The sequence below is a fragment of the Meriones unguiculatus genome, chromosome 7, assembly GCF_030254825.1.
Source record: "Meriones unguiculatus strain TT.TT164.6M chromosome 7, Bangor_MerUng_6.1, whole genome shotgun sequence".
Lineage (NCBI taxonomy): Eukaryota > Metazoa > Chordata > Mammalia > Rodentia > Muridae > Meriones > Meriones unguiculatus.
Window position 1 is genome coordinate 6733037 of NC_083355.1, and position 19866 is coordinate 6752902.

The 19866-nt window shown below is 47.6% G+C and overlaps 1 protein-coding gene and 2 non-coding genes across 6 annotated transcripts; 1 reads left to right on the plus strand and 2 right to left on the minus strand.

Annotated features, from left to right (window-relative positions):
• Positions 1-20: 20 nt before the first annotated feature.
• Gga3 (golgi associated, gamma adaptin ear containing, ARF binding protein 3) lies at positions 21-19646 on the plus strand. 4 transcript variants are annotated; one of them, XR_009592728.1, is made up of 18 exons: positions 21-169; positions 7794-7878; positions 7992-8067; positions 11077-11175; positions 12185-12308; positions 12566-12669; positions 12982-13062; positions 13426-13563; positions 14654-14735; positions 14833-14949; positions 15226-15471; positions 15833-15900; positions 16167-16489; positions 16694-16914; positions 17399-17568; positions 17695-17805; positions 18047-18823; positions 19200-19646. XR_009592728.1 is itself a non-coding variant. In XM_060386401.1 (17 exons), exons 1-17 carry the CDS (start codon positions 130-132, stop codon positions 18155-18157), a joined length of 2196 nt encoding a protein of 731 aa, XP_060242384.1. In that variant the 5' UTR covers positions 21-129; the 3' UTR covers positions 18158-19646. The 4 variants fall into 4 exon arrangements, 3 of the variants coding, with proteins under 3 accessions (XP_060242384.1, XP_060242385.1, XP_060242386.1); XM_060386401.1 differs by having other exon boundaries at positions 18047-19646; XM_060386402.1 differs by lacking the exon at positions 11077-11175 and having other exon boundaries at positions 18047-19646.
• On the minus strand, positions 2691-2795 carry LOC132655510 (U6 spliceosomal RNA). The gene has a single exon (XR_009593314.1). It is a non-coding gene; the product is annotated as a U6 spliceosomal RNA (small nuclear RNA).
• LOC132655536 (small nucleolar RNA SNORD58) lies at positions 3405-3469 on the minus strand. Its single transcript, XR_009593332.1, has one exon. It is a non-coding gene; the product is annotated as a small nucleolar RNA SNORD58 (small nucleolar RNA).
• Positions 19647-19866: the final 220 nt, after the last annotated feature.

The following is a 19866-nucleotide window of genomic DNA, read 5'->3' on the forward strand; positions in this document are numbered from 1 at the left end:
GTACCCTACACAGTCTGGCGCGCCTGTTGACAGCAGCTGTCGAGCCCCCCGTGCAGGCCCCGCCCCCGGTCGTCTCGCGCAGAATCTCGCGAGGTTTGAGGGCGCTGGGCCGGACCGGGTGGCTGCAATATGGCGGAGGCGGAAGGGGAGAGCCTCGAGTCCTGGCTGAGTGAGTATCCAGGGTCACTTCCACCCTACCTCCAACCGCGGACCGCCCTTCTCCCCCACTTCGGCGCAGGCGGCGGCAGCGGCGTGTGGCAGTCGGCACCCGACGTCGCCTCGCCGCGAGCGCCCCGCGTTCACACCCCTTCGCGAGCAGGGCCCCTTCCCGGCTGCGGGTCCCCAAGCTCCCGAGGACGACACCTGCAGCTGGAGGTCCAACAGGCCCGGGAAAGCGACAGCCGAGTTCTTCGGCTGACAGGCAGGCGTGCTGGGGAGGTTGACGTGGGATTGCCCCCCAGCCTGTGCTATGGGTCCTTATGCCCTAAAGCCCCGTGAATGGGAAAGCTCTGGCTTGGGACTGGTCCTTCTGGGAGTGTTGAGCGCTGCCACCCGAACACACATAGCTGGTAGCTTCTAGATAGTGACCGTGGACGCGATGTGCCCGCCTTTCTCAGTGAGGATGCTTGAAGTGAGAATTATTTTCTAAAGAGGACTACAGGGAACAGAGTGCTACATGGCTTGCTGAATTATGTATTGAAGGGAAACACACAGCTAGATAACCCCCTTTTGCGTAAAACAAGGAGCAGGGGTGAAGTTGTTGCTGTAGCATGTGTTGTTATCATTACTAATTTACATTGCTATGAAGGAATAAGGTTTAACATTAGCAGGCAGTTTGTGCTTAGTACGGATTAACAAGGCTGGTTACTTACACTTTACTGAGGGTTAATAAGTTAACTTTACTAAAGGGTAGCCCCTTAAATGGAGACAGAAATTAAATAAGATGCCTGCATAGAGCATTGTGTGGAGGTGAGGACAGTCTCCAGCCTCTTGGATGTCTTGACCGTTGCCTTCCAGTTGCCTGTGGTCTTCCTTAAGAAATGCTCTTCAGGAGATTGAAATTAGCTCTTAAGGGGAGCTACATCCCCAAAGAGAAGAAAAGTAAGATTACGTGTGCAAAGTCTGCAAGCCACAGAGCCATCTCCCTGTACGGAACAGTTCTCCGAGGAGTGCTCAGTACTGGGTTCCAGACGTTGCTTAAAATCATTTACGGGGGGGGGGGGCAGGGGGAGGGAGCATCAGCTGTCCTGAAACTCAGTGTGGACCAGGGGCTAGCCTGGTCCACACTGAGTTTCAGGACAGCTGATGCTCTACAATGAACTCTAACAGCATTTTCACTTTGGGAGACAGGGTCTCACTGTTTGCCTCATTTTGCATTGAACGCACCTGCAGACCAGGCAGGCCCTGCCTCATCACCCAGAACAATTGGGACTACTGACTGTAGGCTAGCCTTGAATTCACAGAGATCCTCCTGCCTCTGCTTCCTGAGTACTAAGACGAAAAGTGTGGGCCACCACACCTGACTTCGGATCCCATTCTTTTTGTTTGTTTTGTTTTTTGGAGATAAGGTTTTTCTGTATAGCCTTGGCTATTCTGGACTCTTTTTATGTGTGTTGGTGTTTTGACTGCAATGTATGTTTGTATGAGGGTGTTAAATCTCCTGGAACTGAAGTTACAGACAGTTGTTGTGAGTGGCCATGTGGGTGCTGGGAATTGAACACAGGTCCTCTGGACGAGCAGCCAGTTGCTCTTAACCACTGAGTCATCTTTTCTGGCCCCCTAATCCCATTCTTGAGGGATGAAAATAAATAAAATTTTAGAGCAAGTATTCCACCTTGCAAAATAGGTTCTGTTGCCACAATACAGAGAAGATATTACCGAGCAGCTGGGTAATAGCCAGAGTAGAATTGGTTCACTGCAAAGATGGTGGTAGGAAAATTGGAGTAGTTTAAATGACTTAAGCTGTACTTAGTAAGGTTGATTTATTTCTTTTTGTGAGACAGGGTCTCAGGAAGCCCAGGCTGGCCTCAGACTTGCTATGAAGCTGAGACTGGCCTTGAACTCCTGATCTTCCTTGTCTATCTCCCAACTGCTGCAATTTCAGATGTGCACCTTTTTCAGTTCTTCTGACTGAATGGTGAGACTTGTACCAATGTGAACCAGTCAGTGCCATCCTTGGTTTGCCTGAATTACTGCAGTAGCCTCTCCTTGGTCCACACCTCATGCTGCTCCCAGGAGAGCAGTTAGATGATCACCATTCCAGTGATGGCAGACCCTCTCCCGTCCATCTAGGCTGCCCCTAGCCATTCCCTGCCTTTTTCTTGGTAGCCTTCTGATCTTTCTCCACCAGCACACGTTGTTCTTATTAACAGTGAAGCTCTACTCCCCTTTGCTCATTACATGTTTCAAGCCCATCTCAGATTTTACTTCCTCACAAACCATCTCTCGATGACTTCAGCCATCTCTCAGGTCCTGCTTGGCACATACAGCTAGTGTTCAGGAAGCCACTGCTATGTGGAGTATTGTGAGAAGTTTATGTTAGCTGGGCATAGTGGTAAATGCCTTTAATTCCAGCACTCAGAAGGTAGAGGCAGGTGGATCTCTCTGAGTTCAAGGCTAACCTGGTCTATAGAGTGAGTTGCAGGACAGCCAGGGCTACGAAGTGAAACCTTGGCTCAAAAAGGGAGTGGGGTGGCGAGGAACATTTCACAAGTTTGCAAATCATCCTTCCTGAGGGACCATGCTAATCTTTTTTGTATCATTCCAATTTTAGTGTATGTGCTGCCAAAGTGAACATAATGAAGTTTAATCAGTTTAAACACTGGGTTCTATGCTAGCCTTACAAAAACAGAAGTAAAGCAGAAAGGCCCAGGAAAATCAAGCAGTCTTTGCCTTTAGTTCAATCCATGTGATGTGAGAATAGATAGAAATTGAAGTGTTGAAGATTTTTCTAATTGGGAGCCATAAGTACTAAACTGCAAGTTTCTTAAGGCGAAGTGGAGAATGACCGAAGACAGAATGAGAAGACAGCATTAGGCCTTAAGAAATGTGAAACAGCTATAAGAATGCTGGGTGGTGACATATAGAGCACATCAGTTAACAACTCTAGGAGTATAGGGGGAGGTAAGCTGAAAATTAGGCCCACATTCTGACACATTGGAAATTCCTGCCTGCAGTGTTTTAAATATTGACAGAAGACTCCTATTCCTCTTTTTTTTTTTTTTTTTCTAACATAAGCCAGAGAGTTTTGGTTAACAGTGTTGACCTTCCAATTTTAAAGAGTTGGAGATAAATACACAGTAAAATGCCCAAGCTCCATCACCCTGTTATTATATACCGTGTCACACAATGTTATCAAGCATTCATACCCCGCCAACGACCAACTTATATATATAAAAAAGGTGGCTGCTCAGAACGTGTTTATTTTCACGGTAAATCCAAAGGTGTCCTAAGTAAGTCATCACCGCAGACTCCTATTCCTCTTATACCTGATGAAACCATCCTGTTGGGAGGATTGATGGCTTTACTTAGAATAATGACAACAAGCCAGGTCTGGTGGCTGACATCTGTTTTCTAGCTCTTGGAGGGTCAGGCAGGAGGTTCTCCCCAAATTCCAGCTGGGATACATAGAGAATTGTTGCCAGTAAGGTTACAGAGTGAGACCGTTTTTAAAACAAACAAACAAAACAAAACAAAACAAAAAACAGCATAGGTTTTAATAAAGATGGTTCCTGTGCCAGCCTAGCTATACTTGAGTTCTGCCACTACAGCCTTGTAATGTGGTTGGAGAACCAAGTCTATATAAAGTTGTCCTCTGACCTCCCCATGTGTGCTGTGGCATCCATGTGCCCCAAGTCAGATGTCTTGTATGATACAATGTAAGAGAAGAGGGGTCCAGTGAGTTAGAAGGGGCAGGAATGAGAAAGATTTAAGAAAACATTGATTAGGAACATGACTCCAGAGGCCATGAGATGGGTTAGCAGGTAAGGACACTTGCCTTAGAACCTGCGTGCCACACATAGCCCCTTCCACCTCCTTCCCACATATACAATAAATAAAAATGTGATAAAAAATTTAAAAGGAGCATGGAGAGGAAGCAATTCCAAAACTGTCAGGAATGGGTAAGGAAAAGGAATCAACAGTAGAGTTTCAGCTGGGTGAGGTGGCATATGCCTGTAATACCAGCACTCAGGGAGGCAGAGGCAGGAGGATCTCTGAGTTTGAGGCCAGTGTAGTCTACAAAGCCAGTCTAGGACAGCCAAGGCTATGCAGACAAACACTGTTTTGAAAAAAAACAAACCAAACAAGCAGCAGCAATAACAAAAAAAAAAAACAAAAAGAACAGTAGGGTTTTAGATGTGGGTGCCTGTGTGTGGATACCAGGGCACTTTTGAATAGTGGCACTATGTATAGAAATAGGGAAGTCAGTAAAGGGAAGTGATGGGTTCTTGGTCCTATTTTTGTATTAAAGTAACAAAATTACACACTTGCCATGCTGATTTCTTTCTCACATGCTCACATAGAAACACAGCTTCTGGCTTGTTTTGTGCTTTGTAGCTCCTCCAGTGCCTTTTTTTATGTCATTGCTGTGTGCAACTTGGCTTCCTCAGAGAGGCCCAAGCCATGTGGAATAGTCAAGGCTGATTATTTTCATTCCTCTAGTTAAGATATCCTGTGGGAGTCGAGGTTAGCGGTGCTTACTTTGAAAAGGAGAGCAGGAAATCTGGAGGGATGAAAGCAACAAAGATTGAGGCTTTTACCAGAGACCCAAAATAGAAAACCGTGAGTCAGAGCAAGACCCAAATAGGTGGTTCAAGGCCAACTTTGCAGGAGAGAACTCCATTGTTACCTGTGCTAGATGAGGGAGAATATGGAGTGGGTGGAAGTGGTGGGTACCTGGAGAGCTAGAGCCACCTAGCACCACCTCAGGAGTTGGAGTTACTGTGGGTAATGGTGTGTCGTGTGAGCTGTAGATGCTGGGAAGTGGCACCATGTTGCTCAGGGCATTTTGTGCCCTGTGAGGCAGTGTTCCTGCACACCTAAGTGAAAAGAAGGTGGAGCGCTCTGGGAAGCGGCAGTGCTGTAAGAAGCTGAACGGGTCTGGGAAGGAAGTTTCCTTTGTAGACCATTGCTTTGTGGAAAGAGTCCCTATGACACTGTTGGGAAGATGGCTTTCCCTTGGGCCACAGTGCAAGTTTTGTGAAGCTTAAAGATAGAAGCATTGGGCATGGATCTAGCTTCTTGGTGTCATGTGAAGACTTGAAGCATCTCAAATGATAGGGATTAGGACAGCAAAGCCAAGCTGACACCTGAGAGTTAGTACTTGGGCAGGGAGACCCTGGTTTTATCTAGTGATGGCTAATCATTGTCTGGTGATTGGTGTAGGATCACCAACCATTTCTTTCATTTTCTTTTTGTTTTTGTGAGACAGGGTTTCTCTGTTGCCTTGGCTGTCCTAGACTCACGTTATAGACCAGGCTGTCCTCGAACTCACAATAATCTGCCTGCCTCTGCCTCCCTGAGGTCAACCATTTCTTAACAAATAAAAGAATAAAAGAATCTCTCTTTTTTGTTGCTGTTATTTTGTTTTGTTTTGTTTTGTTTTTCGAAACAGGGCTTCTCTGTGTAGCCTTGGCTGTCCTAGAACTCACTCTGAAGACAGGCTACCCTTGAACTGATATATTCACCTGCCTCTGTCTCACTCAGTCATCGCCTGCCTTTGCCTCACTCCCCATCGCTGCTCAGCTCACTCCCTTGTCATTTGGAAGGCCTTCCTAATTACCTTTCAGAATTGAGAACAACCACTTCAATGGCACATACCTATAATTTATCACTTAAGAGACTGCAGCAGGAGCATCAGGAATCAGGGTCATCCTTGGCTACATAGTTGGTTTGAGTCTAGCCTGGGCTGCACAAGACCCTGTCTCAAAACAAAGAACCCTGGCCACATTTCTTTTCCTCTAAATAGAAGTTAACAAATTATACAAAGTAAATAAATGTAATTAATATAAAAAATAAAAATTTATATATATTAAGAAAAACAAGTTAACAAACTTGTGGGTGTTACTGGGAATTGAAATGAGGACCTCTTATGTGCCAGGTAGGCCCTCTCAGCTCTTCACTTTTTACTTTGAGACACGTGGACCTTGTACTTGAAATTCTCCTTCAGCTTCCCACGTTGTTGAGATTACAGGCTATTTTTTGTTTGTTTGTTGTTTTCTACTTCTTTGGTTTTTTGAGACAAGGTTTCTCTGTTTAACCTTGGCTATCCTGGATTTGCTTTGTAGACCAAGGTGGCCTTGAACTCACAGAGATCTACCTGCCTCTGCCTTCGGAGTGCTGGGATTAAAAGCTGCACTGCCACTGCCTAGCCAAATGGTGATTTTTAAAGTTAAGAAAACACGGCTTGGTGTGCTAATGCATGCCTACAATTTTTAGTGCTTGAGACGCTAAGATTGGAGGATCATTGTGAGTTGAAGACCAGCCTGGGCTATAGTATGAGGACCTGAGAGGGGGTGGAGGTGAGTTGGCTCAGCCAGTAAAGACGCTTGCCACCAAGTCTAAGTTAGATTTTTCAGAACTCATATGACAAAAGGAATTCCTTTTAGGTTGTCCTCTGACTTTCACATTCACAGCACTTTGAGCCCCACCCGACCCTCAAATAAATAAATGTAAAAAAAAAAAAAAAAGAAAACAACCACATTTAGAACCAAAATCCAGAAACTCGGGAATGAGCCCATGTAATGTTAGAAAGCCTGTCACCTCAGAGGGCTGAGGCTGTCTGAGTAAGATATGTATCACAGCTCAGGCTTCTCTTTGTCTGAGCCTGAAGCCCTAACAGCAAGTAGCATAATTTGGATTTACATCAGAGACCAAAAGCCACTTCACCCCCTCAGCTGGCCATCTTTCTGCACAGGCGCCAGAGTAGCAGGTGGAGGGCCGGACCTAGTGTGACTGGGCTCTGTATTTAGTGCTGCAGTTCTAGAACGGCCACGACCCTCAGGGTGCTCTCACATTTGTTTGTACTTGATCATTGAAGGCCGTTAAACCTGAGGGTGCTGAATGTGTGAGTCAGAGTTCTGTCTATGCAGGGGGAGGCTCCACAGATTGGTAGAATGCCGAATGCATTTGTAGTGGGTCCTATGCAATTTCAGAAGTCTTTGAAGAATTAAGAAAGATTAGGTCTTGAAATCTTTGTAAAGGGCCTATAGAAATTACTCATTCTTTATTTAATTTTGGCCTATTTCGGCCTGTCTTCAGCTTCTCAGGAGACACTTGCTGGTCATTGTTCCTGCTGAGCACCCAGCCCAGTTTATCAGCAGGGGCTGTATAGTAAGATGCTCACGCGTGTGAAGCTGTCAGTGAGAACTGTGGTCATTCATGTGTGTGTTTGTCCTTTGGATCCCGATCTGCTCTGAGAGGTTTCTTCTCTCTCTCTCTCTTTTTTTTTTTTTTTTTACTGCAACTTCCAGAAATATTTGGCAAAAAGCAGGAGCAAATTATATTTGTTGTCTGGCTGAACTGTGTAGGTTTCCTTATGAAACAAATTTAGAAGCAAAATTTGGTGTTTAAAAAATATGGAGATAGCCGCACTGTAACCCCAGCACTCACGGAGGCAGAGGCAGGCAGATCTCTATGAGTTTGAGGCCAGCTTAGTCCATGAGTCCAGGACAGCCAAGGCTACACAGAGAAACCCTGTCTCAAAAAAGTAAAATAAAAATAAAAATGTTGTGAAGATAATCTTGTGTTATGAGTTGGTTTTCTAACAGTTGTCCTCTGTGCTTTGTTCCAAGATAAAGCTACCAACCCTTCCAACCGCCAGGAAGACTGGGAATATATCATTGGCTTCTGTGATCAGATCAACAAAGAGCTTGAAGGGTGAGTCCTGGAGAGGGGGATGGAAGGGGGGAGGAAGAACCAAAACATGGCCAAGGAAGGCTGGCCAGATGGCCCTCCATCTGCAGACTGACTGTAGTGTGATTGTCTACCAGGCCCCAGATTGCTGTCCGACTCCTGGCCCACAAGATCCAGTCTCCACAGGAATGGGAGGCGGTCCAGGCCCTCACGGTAGGTCTTTGCTGTCAGAGATGAATGCAGTGGGTACTCACTTGCTCAGTTCTTTCCTCACACACACATTAGGCTATCAGTGGTAGTCAGGTTCACGCCCAAAGTCCCGTGGACTCCCTCATACAGGTTGCCATATCTAGAACACGTCAGTTAGCCAGTCCACAAGTATTCATGCCTCTAGACCCAGCATAGAGGCTGCACAGATGATGGAGGGACCCCGGAGGCAGGACCTTGAGTTCATTGCAGGGCTCAAACAACACTTAGGTAGTCTTGACACTTAAGAGTCAGTGACTCACAGGCAGGGGCAGGCAGATATGTAAGTCAGGGCTGCACAGAGAAACCCTGTCAAAATAAAAGCCGGTCATAGTGGTGCACAGCTTTAATCTCAGCAGTTGGGAGGCAGAGGCAGGCAGGTCTCTGTGAGTTTGAGCCTAGCCTGGTCCACAGAGCAAATTCTAGGACAGCCAGAGAAACCCTTTCTCAAAAAAAACAAACAAACAAAAAAACAAAGCAGCAACAAAAAAGTCAGCCAGCCAAAGAAAAGTGTGGTAAATACAGTTTATATAGCTGAAAATACTGCCTATACTAGTGAGGGTGTTATGTTGATAGTCACAGTAACAAGGGCAGAGTTCACTATTTGTTCAGACAGTGAGAGGAACTTTCAAATGCTTCCTTGCTTCCCTAGACAATAGCCAGGTTTAGAGGACTATGGGGTCCTTTCTGAGCCTGCCTTCCTTTGGATCCTGGAGACCCAGAAGAGCAATGGTGCTTAGAGGCCCGGGTACACTGCTCTTTCACTATGGAGCCAAGACCTTTATTTTATTTAGTATTTGTTGCTGTTGTTGTGTTTTTTTAAAAAGTTTATCATCTGTACAATGTTCTGTCTGCATGTACACCTGCACACCAGAAGAGGGCACCAGATCTCAGTCTAGATGATTGTGAACCACCATGTGGTTGCTGCTAATTGATCTCAGGACCTCTGGAAAAGCAACCAGTGCTCTTAACCTCTGAACCATCTCTCCAGGCCTGAGTCAAGACCTTTAAAATGGTGATTTTTAAGGGCAGCTGTTGTTGAATATTAATACTTATTATTGATTTATCTTTTAGTTAAACAGCGGTTATTCCTAAACCAGCTGTATACCCAAATCACCACACAGAAACTAGGATTTATTTAGTTAACCTAGAGCACAATGCTCGGCATGATTACTCCATCCTAAACCTCCAAACCCGAATAGCTTCCTCCCATTCAGATTTTCAAACATTACACTTGCTTTTAGTCATATCTTAGGTCCAGTTCATCTCTCCACATGGTTCCAATTCCTGCCCTGCCCGATCTCTGCTCTCCGACTCCTCCCCTTAGGACCAGGATGTCCTACCTTATTCTCTCCGTTGCACAGCATTGGCTAGTTGTTTAAATGAAAATACAGAGAAGGGGTTGAGGATTTAGCTCAGTGTTAGAGTGCTTGCTAGAACACAAGGCCCTGGGTTCGGTCTTCAACTCTGGAAAAGGAAAAAAAAAGATGGCATGTTTACACAAACTTGAAACAGGTGATGCTTAGAGTAAACATCACTGTCTAGATTGAAACTGGATAATGGAATAGAGAAATCAACATTTGAATGAACAAGAGTAAATTGTATACATTCCATAAGAACATTATACCAACAGGCAATGAAGCTTTTGTTTATTTGTTTGATTTGGGTATTTTCTTGAGATATCTCGATTTCCTTCTACCTCTAAAAGTGTTAATAGTACAGGCATGTGCCATCACAGCTGGTTTGCAGGGGCAATTTTGGTCTCCAGGGGACATTTAATAGCGTCTGAGATATTTTTATTGTTAGGGCTGGTGTGAGCATGGCATCTAGAACATAATAGTCAGTGGTCTAGCTAAATGTCCTTGAATGCACAGGACAGGCCCACAGCAAAGAGTGACCAGACTAAAGTATCCACCGACTGCAGTTGAGAATCCTAGCTTTAAAGAAACAAGCCACTGAGAGCTGGGGAGGATGGCTCAGTAGTTAGAGCACTAGCCGTTCTTTCAGAAGACCTGGGTTCAGTTCCCAGGACTCACATGGAGGAATTCCTGGAGCCATGTAGAAGCTCACAACCATCCTTAACTTGGGTTTCCGGGCATCCCATGCTCTTCTGGCTTTCTCCAGTACTCTACGGTGTTGTACACAGATATCAGGCAGGCAAACACCTATATACATAAAATTCGTCACTTATATATGTGTGTATTAAAGAAAAACCACTGGGCATGTTACCGTATGCTTTTAATCCCAGCACTTAGTAGACATGGCAGGCAGATTTCAGTGAGTGCAGACCAGCCTGCTTCACACAGAAAAGCAGAGTTGGGAACCAAGAGGCTAGGCTGACAACTCAGTTGGTAAAGTGCTATGCAAGTTTCAGGACCTGAGTTTAATCCCGAGAATTGGGTGGCAAAGAAAGGCAGATCCCTGGGTCTCATTGTTCAGCCAGCCTAGTGTAATTGTTGGATCCCAGGCCAGTGAGAGTCACTGTCTCAAAACAAGGTCCTATATCTGAGGAAGAATGCCTGGAGTTAACTTGGCATACACACACACCCTCATACCTAAACACTGCCATGTACAAGCTGAATGAAGAATGCCCTACTCTTCCCCAGCAACACTGGAACATGCAAACAAAAGGAAGCAAGAGAAATGCCCCATTATCTAACCTGGATAGTAGATTTAAATGCCTCCTACTCCCACAAAAAATGTCAATTTGTAGAAAGGATCCTCGAACGTTCTTGAAGTCAGAGGAACTTTCTCCTTACTTGGTTTTCCTGCTAAGGTTCTAAGACAGTGTCCTTCCTAAAGCGAAGGAGGGGTTTGTGGTGAGCTGTTCTGTGCCTCAACCTTCATTCTCCAGGGAGTGCACCATTTCTCTTAGTGAATCCCTTCACCTGGGACAGGTTTCTTAATACTTGGTAGAGACCAGAGGTCTCGGGTGCCATAGCCTCCATCTGGGACTGCCTCTCTGTGTGGCTGCAGGTGCTGGAGGCATGTATGAAGAACTGTGGGAGGAGATTTCATAATGAAGTGGGGAAGTTCCGGTTTCTGAATGAATTAATTAAAGTCGTCTCTCCGAAGGTCAGTTGGAGGCAATTTCTTCTGTTCCCTTCCCATCTCTCGTACTGGTTTTTCTGCTCAGTTAGCATGGCCCTCTCTCTCTATGCTGTACTTGCAAAGCTGGTTCTTCAGGGTACCAATGACTGATCAGGCTGAGGGCTGAGCAGCCTGTAGATGGACTCCCAGCCTAAAGGTGGCTGTGTGTGTCCAGGGAGAGTATAGGCAGCTAGGTCTCTGCTCCTAACATACATCAGCTGCAGGATTTTGCTTATTTGCTCTAATGGCCAGAGTCTGTCGAATAGCTCTAGGTGGACAGACTCATTTTTTCATGCTGGTGGCATTCTCAGAAAGTCCAAGAGAATGTGGCTATGGGGCTGGAGACATAGCTTGATGGTTAAGAGCACTTGCTGCAGTCCCAGAGGACCCAAGTCCAGATCTCAGCACCCACGTTAGGTGGCCCATGACTGCCTGTAATTTCAGCTTCAAGGGGATCCAATTCTGACCTCTGGCCTCTAAAGGCACCCACATATATATGGTGGACACTCATATACATAAATAAAAATAAATCTTCATAATGTTCTCATTTAAGATTTATTTATTATGTATACAGTGTTCTGTCTGCATGCACACCAGAAGAGGGCATCAGATCTCATTCCAGATGGTTGTGAGCCATCATGTGGTTGCTAGGAATTGAACTCAGGACCTTTGAAAGAGCAAGCAGCCAGTGCGCTTAACCCCTGAGCCATCTCTCTAGCCCCTCATTCTTTTTTTTTTTTTTTTTTTTTTTTTTTTTTTTTTTTTTTTTATGTCTCAGGCAGCTTTTGCATGAAAGCACAGGGATAAGGTCTTGGCCTGTTCTGACTGCAGGCCCTGTCACTCCCCTCTCCTGCTCCGTCATACACTGTACAGTCGGGTCGGCAGGGTTTGTTTGAATAGGGCTTGTGAACTGGAGTGGGGGAGCACGCTGTGAAGAAAGTCATTCATTCTTGGTGTCTCAGATATTAGACTCTTACTTCATTTTACCTTCTAGTACTTGGGAGACAGGGTGTCTGAAAAGGTGAAGACTAAGGTCATCGAGTTGCTTTTTAGCTGGACGCTGGCCTTGCCGGAAGAAGCAAAGATCAAAGATGCCTACCATATGTTGAAGAGACAAGGTATGTGTTTACTTCTCTGTTAACTCCGGGGGCAGTGGATGCCGGTCAAGGCAAAGAATGCTGGGGGTCTCCAGGGTCATAGCAGGGTCTCTTCCTATAGAATGGATTTGTCATGAGGGCTTAGCTAGTGTTTTGGTAAGTTGAGGTGAAAGTAGCCTGCTCTTTTTCCTGCTCATTATAGGGATTTGGCCCTTGGTGTGTGAAAGACAAGATGACCGTTGCTGAGCACATACTCTGCCATTTGTGTCTCCTCTCAGGCATAGTGCAGTCGGACCCCCCTATTCCCATGGATAGGACGCTGATCCCCTCTCCCCCACCTCGACCCAAAAACCCTGTTTTTGATGATGAGGAAAAATCCAAGGTAAAGTGCAAATCTTGGGCCTGGAGTTCTTTAGATGAGTGGTGCGAGTGGCGGGGTGAGTGCACGCGGGCGTGTATGAAGGGGAGGGTGGTGCTTTTTTGTTTTGATATTTTTGAGGCGGTATCTCACTATAGCCTAAGCTCACCTTGAACTCGACATCTTCCTGCCTCCATCTCCTGTGTGGTGGTACTGTAGGCATGGGCCACCCTACCAAACATGAAATGGGGTCTTGTTTGGTCTTACCATTTCTTCTGGTCTGCACAGTGTGGATGGACACATGCTGCCTTTCCTCATTTTACATACCTTTTCCAGCTTTTAGCCAAGCTACTGAAAAGCAAGAACCCAGAAGACCTGCAAGAAGCCAACAAACTCATCAAGTCCATGGTGAAGGAAGTGAGTGGGTCCTGGTCCTCTGGGCGTGGGGCTCAGAAGCATGTGACCACAGAGCAGAAGTCCTTCCCCAGAGATCTTAGGCCTGTCTTGTTCACCCTGCACCAACCCTGAACTGGAGTGAGTGTGGGAGGAGCCTTGGATTGCCTATGGAGAGAGCAGGAGAGTTGGGGTGGTGGTAGTGGACATGGGCAGTATCACTGTAACAGAGCATCTTGGGCTTAATCTTAGTCCTAGGAGACATGCTAGGCAGAGGTCTGGGCATGGCCTCTGCCCTTGTGCTGTTGGGTAAGGAATGAGCCCTGCTTGGTTGTTAAAGACGAGCCAGGTGAACTTGCTTTTCCTGCACCCTCTTGGCTGAGGCAGGATGAGGCGCGCATCCAGAAGGTCACCAAGCGCCTGCACACGCTGGAGGAGGTTAACAACAACGTGAAGCTGCTCCATGAGATGCTGCTTCACTACAACCAGGAGTACTCCTCGGAGGCTGACAAAGAGCTCATGAAGGTGAGCTGCAGTGAGCTGAGCTCGCTGCTCATAGTGCTGTGCCCAGAGTGTCCAGATGGGGACGTGCTTGTCTTTGGCGGGCTTGTCCATGGCAGCAGAGGGTAAGGAGCAGCGTTTATTTTGCACAGCTAACACCCAGGTGCTGCAGTGAGGGAGTGAAGGGCAGTACATTTTTTGGTTGGTTGGTGGTTGGACTGGTTTTTCAAGTTTTTCTTTGTAGCCTTGACTGTGCTGGAACTCAGTCTACCAGCCTGGCCTCTGCCTCCCTGAGCGCTGGGATTAAAGGTGTGTGTCACCAGGCGCGGCCACAGCTTTGTTCTAGATAGCTAACACCCCTGGTGCAAGCACCGCCTGTGAGATAATGTCCTAGGTGTTCACTCCCACTCTCTGCCTTTAAGCTTTGGGGGGCTTGGGTGGGAGACTTCCTGAGCCACTGATGTTGACATTGTGGCTTCTCAGAAACAAATCTTTTTTTTCTTGATATTGTAATTATTGTTATTTATTCTTCTCATATATTACATCCTTACTGCAATTTCCTTTCTCCTCCAGTCTCTTCTCTCTACCCTCCCTTTCCCCCAGATCCAACCTTCTTCAGCTCCTCACTGAAAAGAACAGGTGCATCAGCCAGATATGGCATAACAAGCTACAGTAAGACCAGGCACATATTCTCACTTCAAGGCTGGATGAGGCAACCCAATGGGAGTGAAAGGGTTCCAAAGGCAGGCAAAAGAGTCAGACAACCCCTACTCCCACTGTTAGGAATCGCATAAGAACACCATAACCGTAACATGGATGCGGAGGATGTAGGTCAGAGCCATACAGGCTTCCTCCACCACAAGAACACCGCCCACAGAATCAGCTGACTGGGACACACCTCACCTATTATCTGAGGGACTTTCATTTGATTCAGATGACTCGGGCAATGTTGTTTGGTGGGTGCTGACAGCACAAAGCCTGCTTTGCTCTCTGCCCTGCCAGTAATTTTTTGTGGTCTGTTGGGGCATCCCACTATTTTCTGAGCATAAACATTGAATCAGGTGACTTCTGAGGACCTCTGTAGTTGTGATTTTTATGTCTGGGTCTTTCTCAGGAGCTCTTTGATCGGTGTGAGAACAAGAGACGTACTTTATTTAAACTAGCCAGTGAGACAGAAGACAATGACAACAGTTTGGGTGAGTATAAAGGAGTGACTGGCAAGGATGAGTCAAAAACTTGGATTTGTGTGAGAGTTATTATGGCCCACACAGTGAAGAATCTCTTTTGTTCTAGGGGACATCCTGCAGGCCAGTGACAACCTCTCCAGGGTCATCAACTCTTATAAAGCAATTATTGAAGGGCAGATCATCAACGGTGAGGTGACCACCTCAACCATGCCTGACTCTGAAGGTACATACTTTTGATTCCCCATCTGGGACCTTCCAGACCAGCCACAAGTGGCAACTCACAGGGCCTGAGGGAATTCTAAGCATTTCAAGTGATCCTTCACTTCTCAGAGGCCAGTGGGTATGCATGGAGATTTCACTGCCTGCCTGGTTTTCAGTTTCACTGGAGAAATGCCACTGAGTTGAGCCAGCAGCTGGAGCCTTAGCAGGTCCTGCCTCCCGCTGCACAGACACTAGATTCACCCTTAATGTTCTTGTTCCTCTGTGTTGACCCATCCAGGCAATGATCACTGCAGTAACCAAGGCACCCTCATTGACCTTGCTGAATTGGACACCCCCAGCAGCTCATCCTCAGTGTCGGCCCCAGCATCTGCTCCACCCACCTCAGGCATTCCTATCCTCCCTCCACCACCCCAGACCTCTGGACCTCCACGAAGCCGTTCATCCAGTCAGGCTGAGGCTCCCCCAGGGCCTGACAGCATGAGCAATGCCCTATCCTTGCTAGATGAGGAGCTGCTCTGCTTGGGTAAGTGCAAGCATGGCATTAGAGGAAGGCATGTGTGCACTGGGCCTATGGGTTCTAGTATGAGTTATCAGTAAAGCTCATAGCTCATTGTCTGGAGGCCACTAGGGCCACCTTCCTGTGGATTTTAGGGCAAACATGATAGGCTTTGGTGCAACTCAGCTCCTCTGTTTCTGGGAGGCCTTTCAATCATGCATGTGACTGGGTGGAAGTGTTTCCCAAACTAGCTGCAAGGGAACACTTTTCTTTCCCATTCATCAAGTAATGTCTCTTGTCTTGTTAAATGACCAATCTTGGGGGGAGGGAGAAGGATGTTGCCTCAGCCCAGCACCACCTCTCACTGAGTTTTCTTTTGTATTCTTAGGCCTGACTGACCCAGCCCCCACTGCTCCCAAAGAGTCAACTGGAAATAGTCAGTGGCACCTGTTCCAGGTAGAGGCACAGTAATGGCCACATTACCAAAGTGCCCAAGGACCATTCCTTCTTAGACTGTGCCTGGCTGCACTTTGCTAGAGCCAAAGCTTCTTGTACTTTCTAGAGCATGAGCTACTGTAGCTGGGACATGCTGCCTCCAAGGGTTGTTTTGTGGGTCGTAGTTCTGAGGTGGGTCTGAGCATCTCAGAAGGGCCTGGTGGGTGATGAACTCCCTTTCTCTAGCCCCTCCTAGGTTTTGCTTACCTGATGTTTCTGTTGTACAGAATGAACCATCATCAGATCTGGACTTTTTCAGCCCCAGGCCAGTGCCTGCGGCCTGCTGCCCCTCAGATGGATCCCTGCTCCCTCCCCCAGTTTCTACCTCAAGTATGTCCCAAGCTCCACTGCCTGCTCCCTTCCCAGCTCCTGTGGTCCCAGCCAGTGCACCAGCTCCCAGCCCAGGTTCCTTCATGTTCTCTTCTGGACCTGCCTCAGCCTCGGTTCCAAAGGCTGAGCCTGCAGCCCCAGAGTACCACAGCTCAGCACTTGGTGACAGCACGTCGCACCACCTAGATGCCCTTGATCAGCTTCTGGAAGAGGCCAAAGTGTAATGGATGGAAGAAGAGAGGGTGGCTGAGGGTGGAGTGTTAGGACCAAAGGGAGGCAATGGGGATGGGGGGGTCCCTTTTGGTCCCATTAATCAGGCTGGAAGCTGGTGGCCTGGCGTAGCTAGGAACAGGCCTTGGTTGAGGTGTTGCCCAGCAGTTCTAGCCTGGTCTCTGATTTGCCTTCTGTCCTTCCTTCTCCCCAGGACTTCAGGCTTGGTGAAACCTGTTTCTTGCTTCTCCTCTGGGGCCACTGCCTCCCCATTGCTTCCCACCTCTGCCCCAGCCAGACCTCTCCTGCCCTTCTCCACTGGGCCTGGAAGCCCTCTCTTCCAGTCGCCAGCCTTTCAATCCCAAGGCAGCCCTCTGAAAGGCCCAGAGCTCTCCCTGGCCAATGTCTATGTACCCCTGGAATCGATCAAGCCTAGTAAGTGCTGGAGACAGGTCAGCCTCAACAGCCATAGCATTTGTAGGGTATGTGATCAGTGGAATCTGTCTATGCAGAGGTCGCTTACAGCTAAAGGTCTACTTGTCAACATTTTTTAAAAGATTGTGTTTTTATTACTTAAGAATGTTTGTGCGCCTCGGTGTATGCATGTGCATGACAGGTGCCACAGCAGTCAGAGGGTGTCAGACCTGAAACTGGACTTTCAGGCAGTTGTGAGCCATCTAATATGGGTTCTGGGAACCTAGATCCTCCGCAAGAATGGCAAGTGCTTTTAAGCCATTTCTCCAGCCTATCTCAGCTTCTTACAGCAGCTGTGTAACCTTGAGCCTCTCCAGTACTCCACAGGGCAGCACTGTTCAGCCACACTGGCTCTCTACATCCCCCTTGGCTTTAGTAGTACCTCTGGGGCTCTGGAGTGCCTTTGCTCTCCTGTCACACTCACTCATGTAACTCATTCTTGCAGGCAGTGCCCTTCCTGTGACAGCCTATGATAAAAATGGCTTCCGAATCCTTTTCCACTTTGCTAAGGAGTGTCCCCCAGGACGGCCTGATGTGCTTGTGGTGGTGGTGTCCATGCTGAATACAGCTCCTCTGCCAGTCAAGAGCATAGTGCTGCAAGCCGCAGTGCCCAAGGTATCTTTGTCTCCTTCATCTCTGAACTTGTGTTGACCACTTTTCAGTAGCTAACAGGTGGCAGGTGGAGAGACACCTGGAGAAACATCCTCCTCAAAGGAGTTTTTTGTTGCTTTTAATCTTTAGTCAATGAAAGTGAAGTTGCAGCCACCCTCTGGGACAGAACTTTCTCCATTTAGTCCCATCCAGCCACCAGCAGCCATCACCCAGGTCATGCTGCTGGCCAATCCAATGAAGGTAAGCGTGAGAGAATCCACAATACCCACCTGGGGTCCTACCACCACAGGGAGTACCACTGAGCCTGTCTGGTCTTGGCATGATCTGTAGCACTGACCCCTCTTGTGCCACATTTAGGGACTGAGCATAGGTGGACATGGTGGGACCAGTTCCATCCCCCCAGCAGAATAGAGTGGCAGGGAAGAGTGTCCTCCAGAGTGACTTCCTGGCTTGACTTTCACCTGCATCCTTCTCATTATAGGAGAAGGTGAGGCTTCGGTATAAACTGACCTTTGCTCTGGGGGAGCAGCTGAGCACAGAGCTGGGTGAAGTGGACCAGTTTCCTCCTGTGGAGCAGTGGGGTAACCTATGACCCTAGCAAATGCTGTCATCTCTACTTGGAAGGCAGGCAGCCCTGAGACAGGCTCTGGCTGGTCCAGCCACTGTACACCTGGACAGTGTTTATAGCTTGGTGTGGATCAGGGTCCTGGATGTTTCTGTCGGAGCCAAGCTGCCGCTTTGATCATCTCTTCTGGGCCCCTAAATGGACCTGTTTTCCCTACCTGTGTGACTTGAAGTGGCCGTACTGTGGGTGGGGAGTCACTTGTGGCTTCACTGGCTGCCTTGGGGTGGTAGACGCTGGACGTGGAGTGGGTTTTCCCCTTTTTTACTGGCATCCCTTGATACCAGGGAGAGGACTCTAAAGAGTACCCTTCCAATCCCCTCAAGAACTGCATCTTTACACCCTGAAGAGGCGTGGCTTGGGAGACTATATCTCCCGTTGGCGTTCCATGCTTCTTTACTAGCAGGCACTGCTGCTCCCCTGAAGTGGGCAGCAGTGGCCCAGAGTGAGAAATCTGGAGTACTGTGGTCTTGGGCAACAGCATCCTGAAGTGGCTGCTGAGTGAGTGATGTGCTTGTCCTGGCAGTGGAAGGTTGTGTCCTATGGACATGTCAGCAGGACAGGGAACTTGGCCCGAGAGCCTCAACTAGGGATAGGAAGGAAGATGGAAGTGCCAGTGTTTCCCCTCACAAGCAGGTACTGTGGCTTTCTGGGAAAGGCATACCCTCCTGCAGTGGGAATAGGCCATCCTACTCACTACCTCTTGCTTGGCATGATATAAACTGCTGTGCCCCCCTTAACCCTTTTAAGGGAAGACACCTCCCGCCACTCTGCATCCTCCTGCTTTGGTCACTCCTTCTCCCTGCCACATGGAATGTGGTGTGGCACCTATGGCTGGACCCAGGAAGTCTCAGGGTCACACACATTGCACTAAACTTTGTCCCTTTGTGCTGCACCAAAATACCCACTTTTCCCCATCTACAGAGGAGCACTGTTTGCGACATGTTGGGTCTGGAGGTTGAGGTGAGGGGCTGGGCTTGAAGTGAATTACCAGACCCTATTGCTTCAACAGTGCTGTGCCTCAGCTAGCAAGACCCAGTGCTCCAGGCCAGAGATTTTCAAGACTACAGGGAAGTCTGCTGCCTTTGAAAAAAAGGAAGGTGACACAACTGTATCCCCTGGTCCCCTACATCTTGGGAGCATCCTTGCTCTGGCTAGAGGTCGTCTGACCGCCCTCTCGGCTACTGTCCTTAGCAGGTTTTACAGTTTTCCTTAGGACAGGTCAAAATCTTTTCACTGATGATGGAATATAAATCCAAGAGCTTTCCAGAAACTGGTTACTTCAGCCTTGGAATAGCTATGGGATTACTGTCAATGCATACCTTCATTAATCTTTAAACACGAAATTATGAGTGTTGCTCATTACTGAGGTCACTACTTAATGGCCAACAGCTGTACTGGATGTACCACCCTCCTGCCCTTGTTTTGCTGCATGTGAAATAAAACTATTTTAACCCTGTTTGGAATTCTTTAATACAGAATACATCCTGACAGGCTTCTGAAGCATTTTGTTGAAAGAAGATAACAAACCTCAGATGGAATTTGTTCCCATTCATTGGCTGAGTGGGGTAAGACATGAGAAACACAAATTGCCAGGCTTTCCATTTGGGCAGGATGACCCTGCATGGGCCTGTCGTACTCCATCAATGAGCTCATCAGCCAGGTGTGGCCTGCTGCTT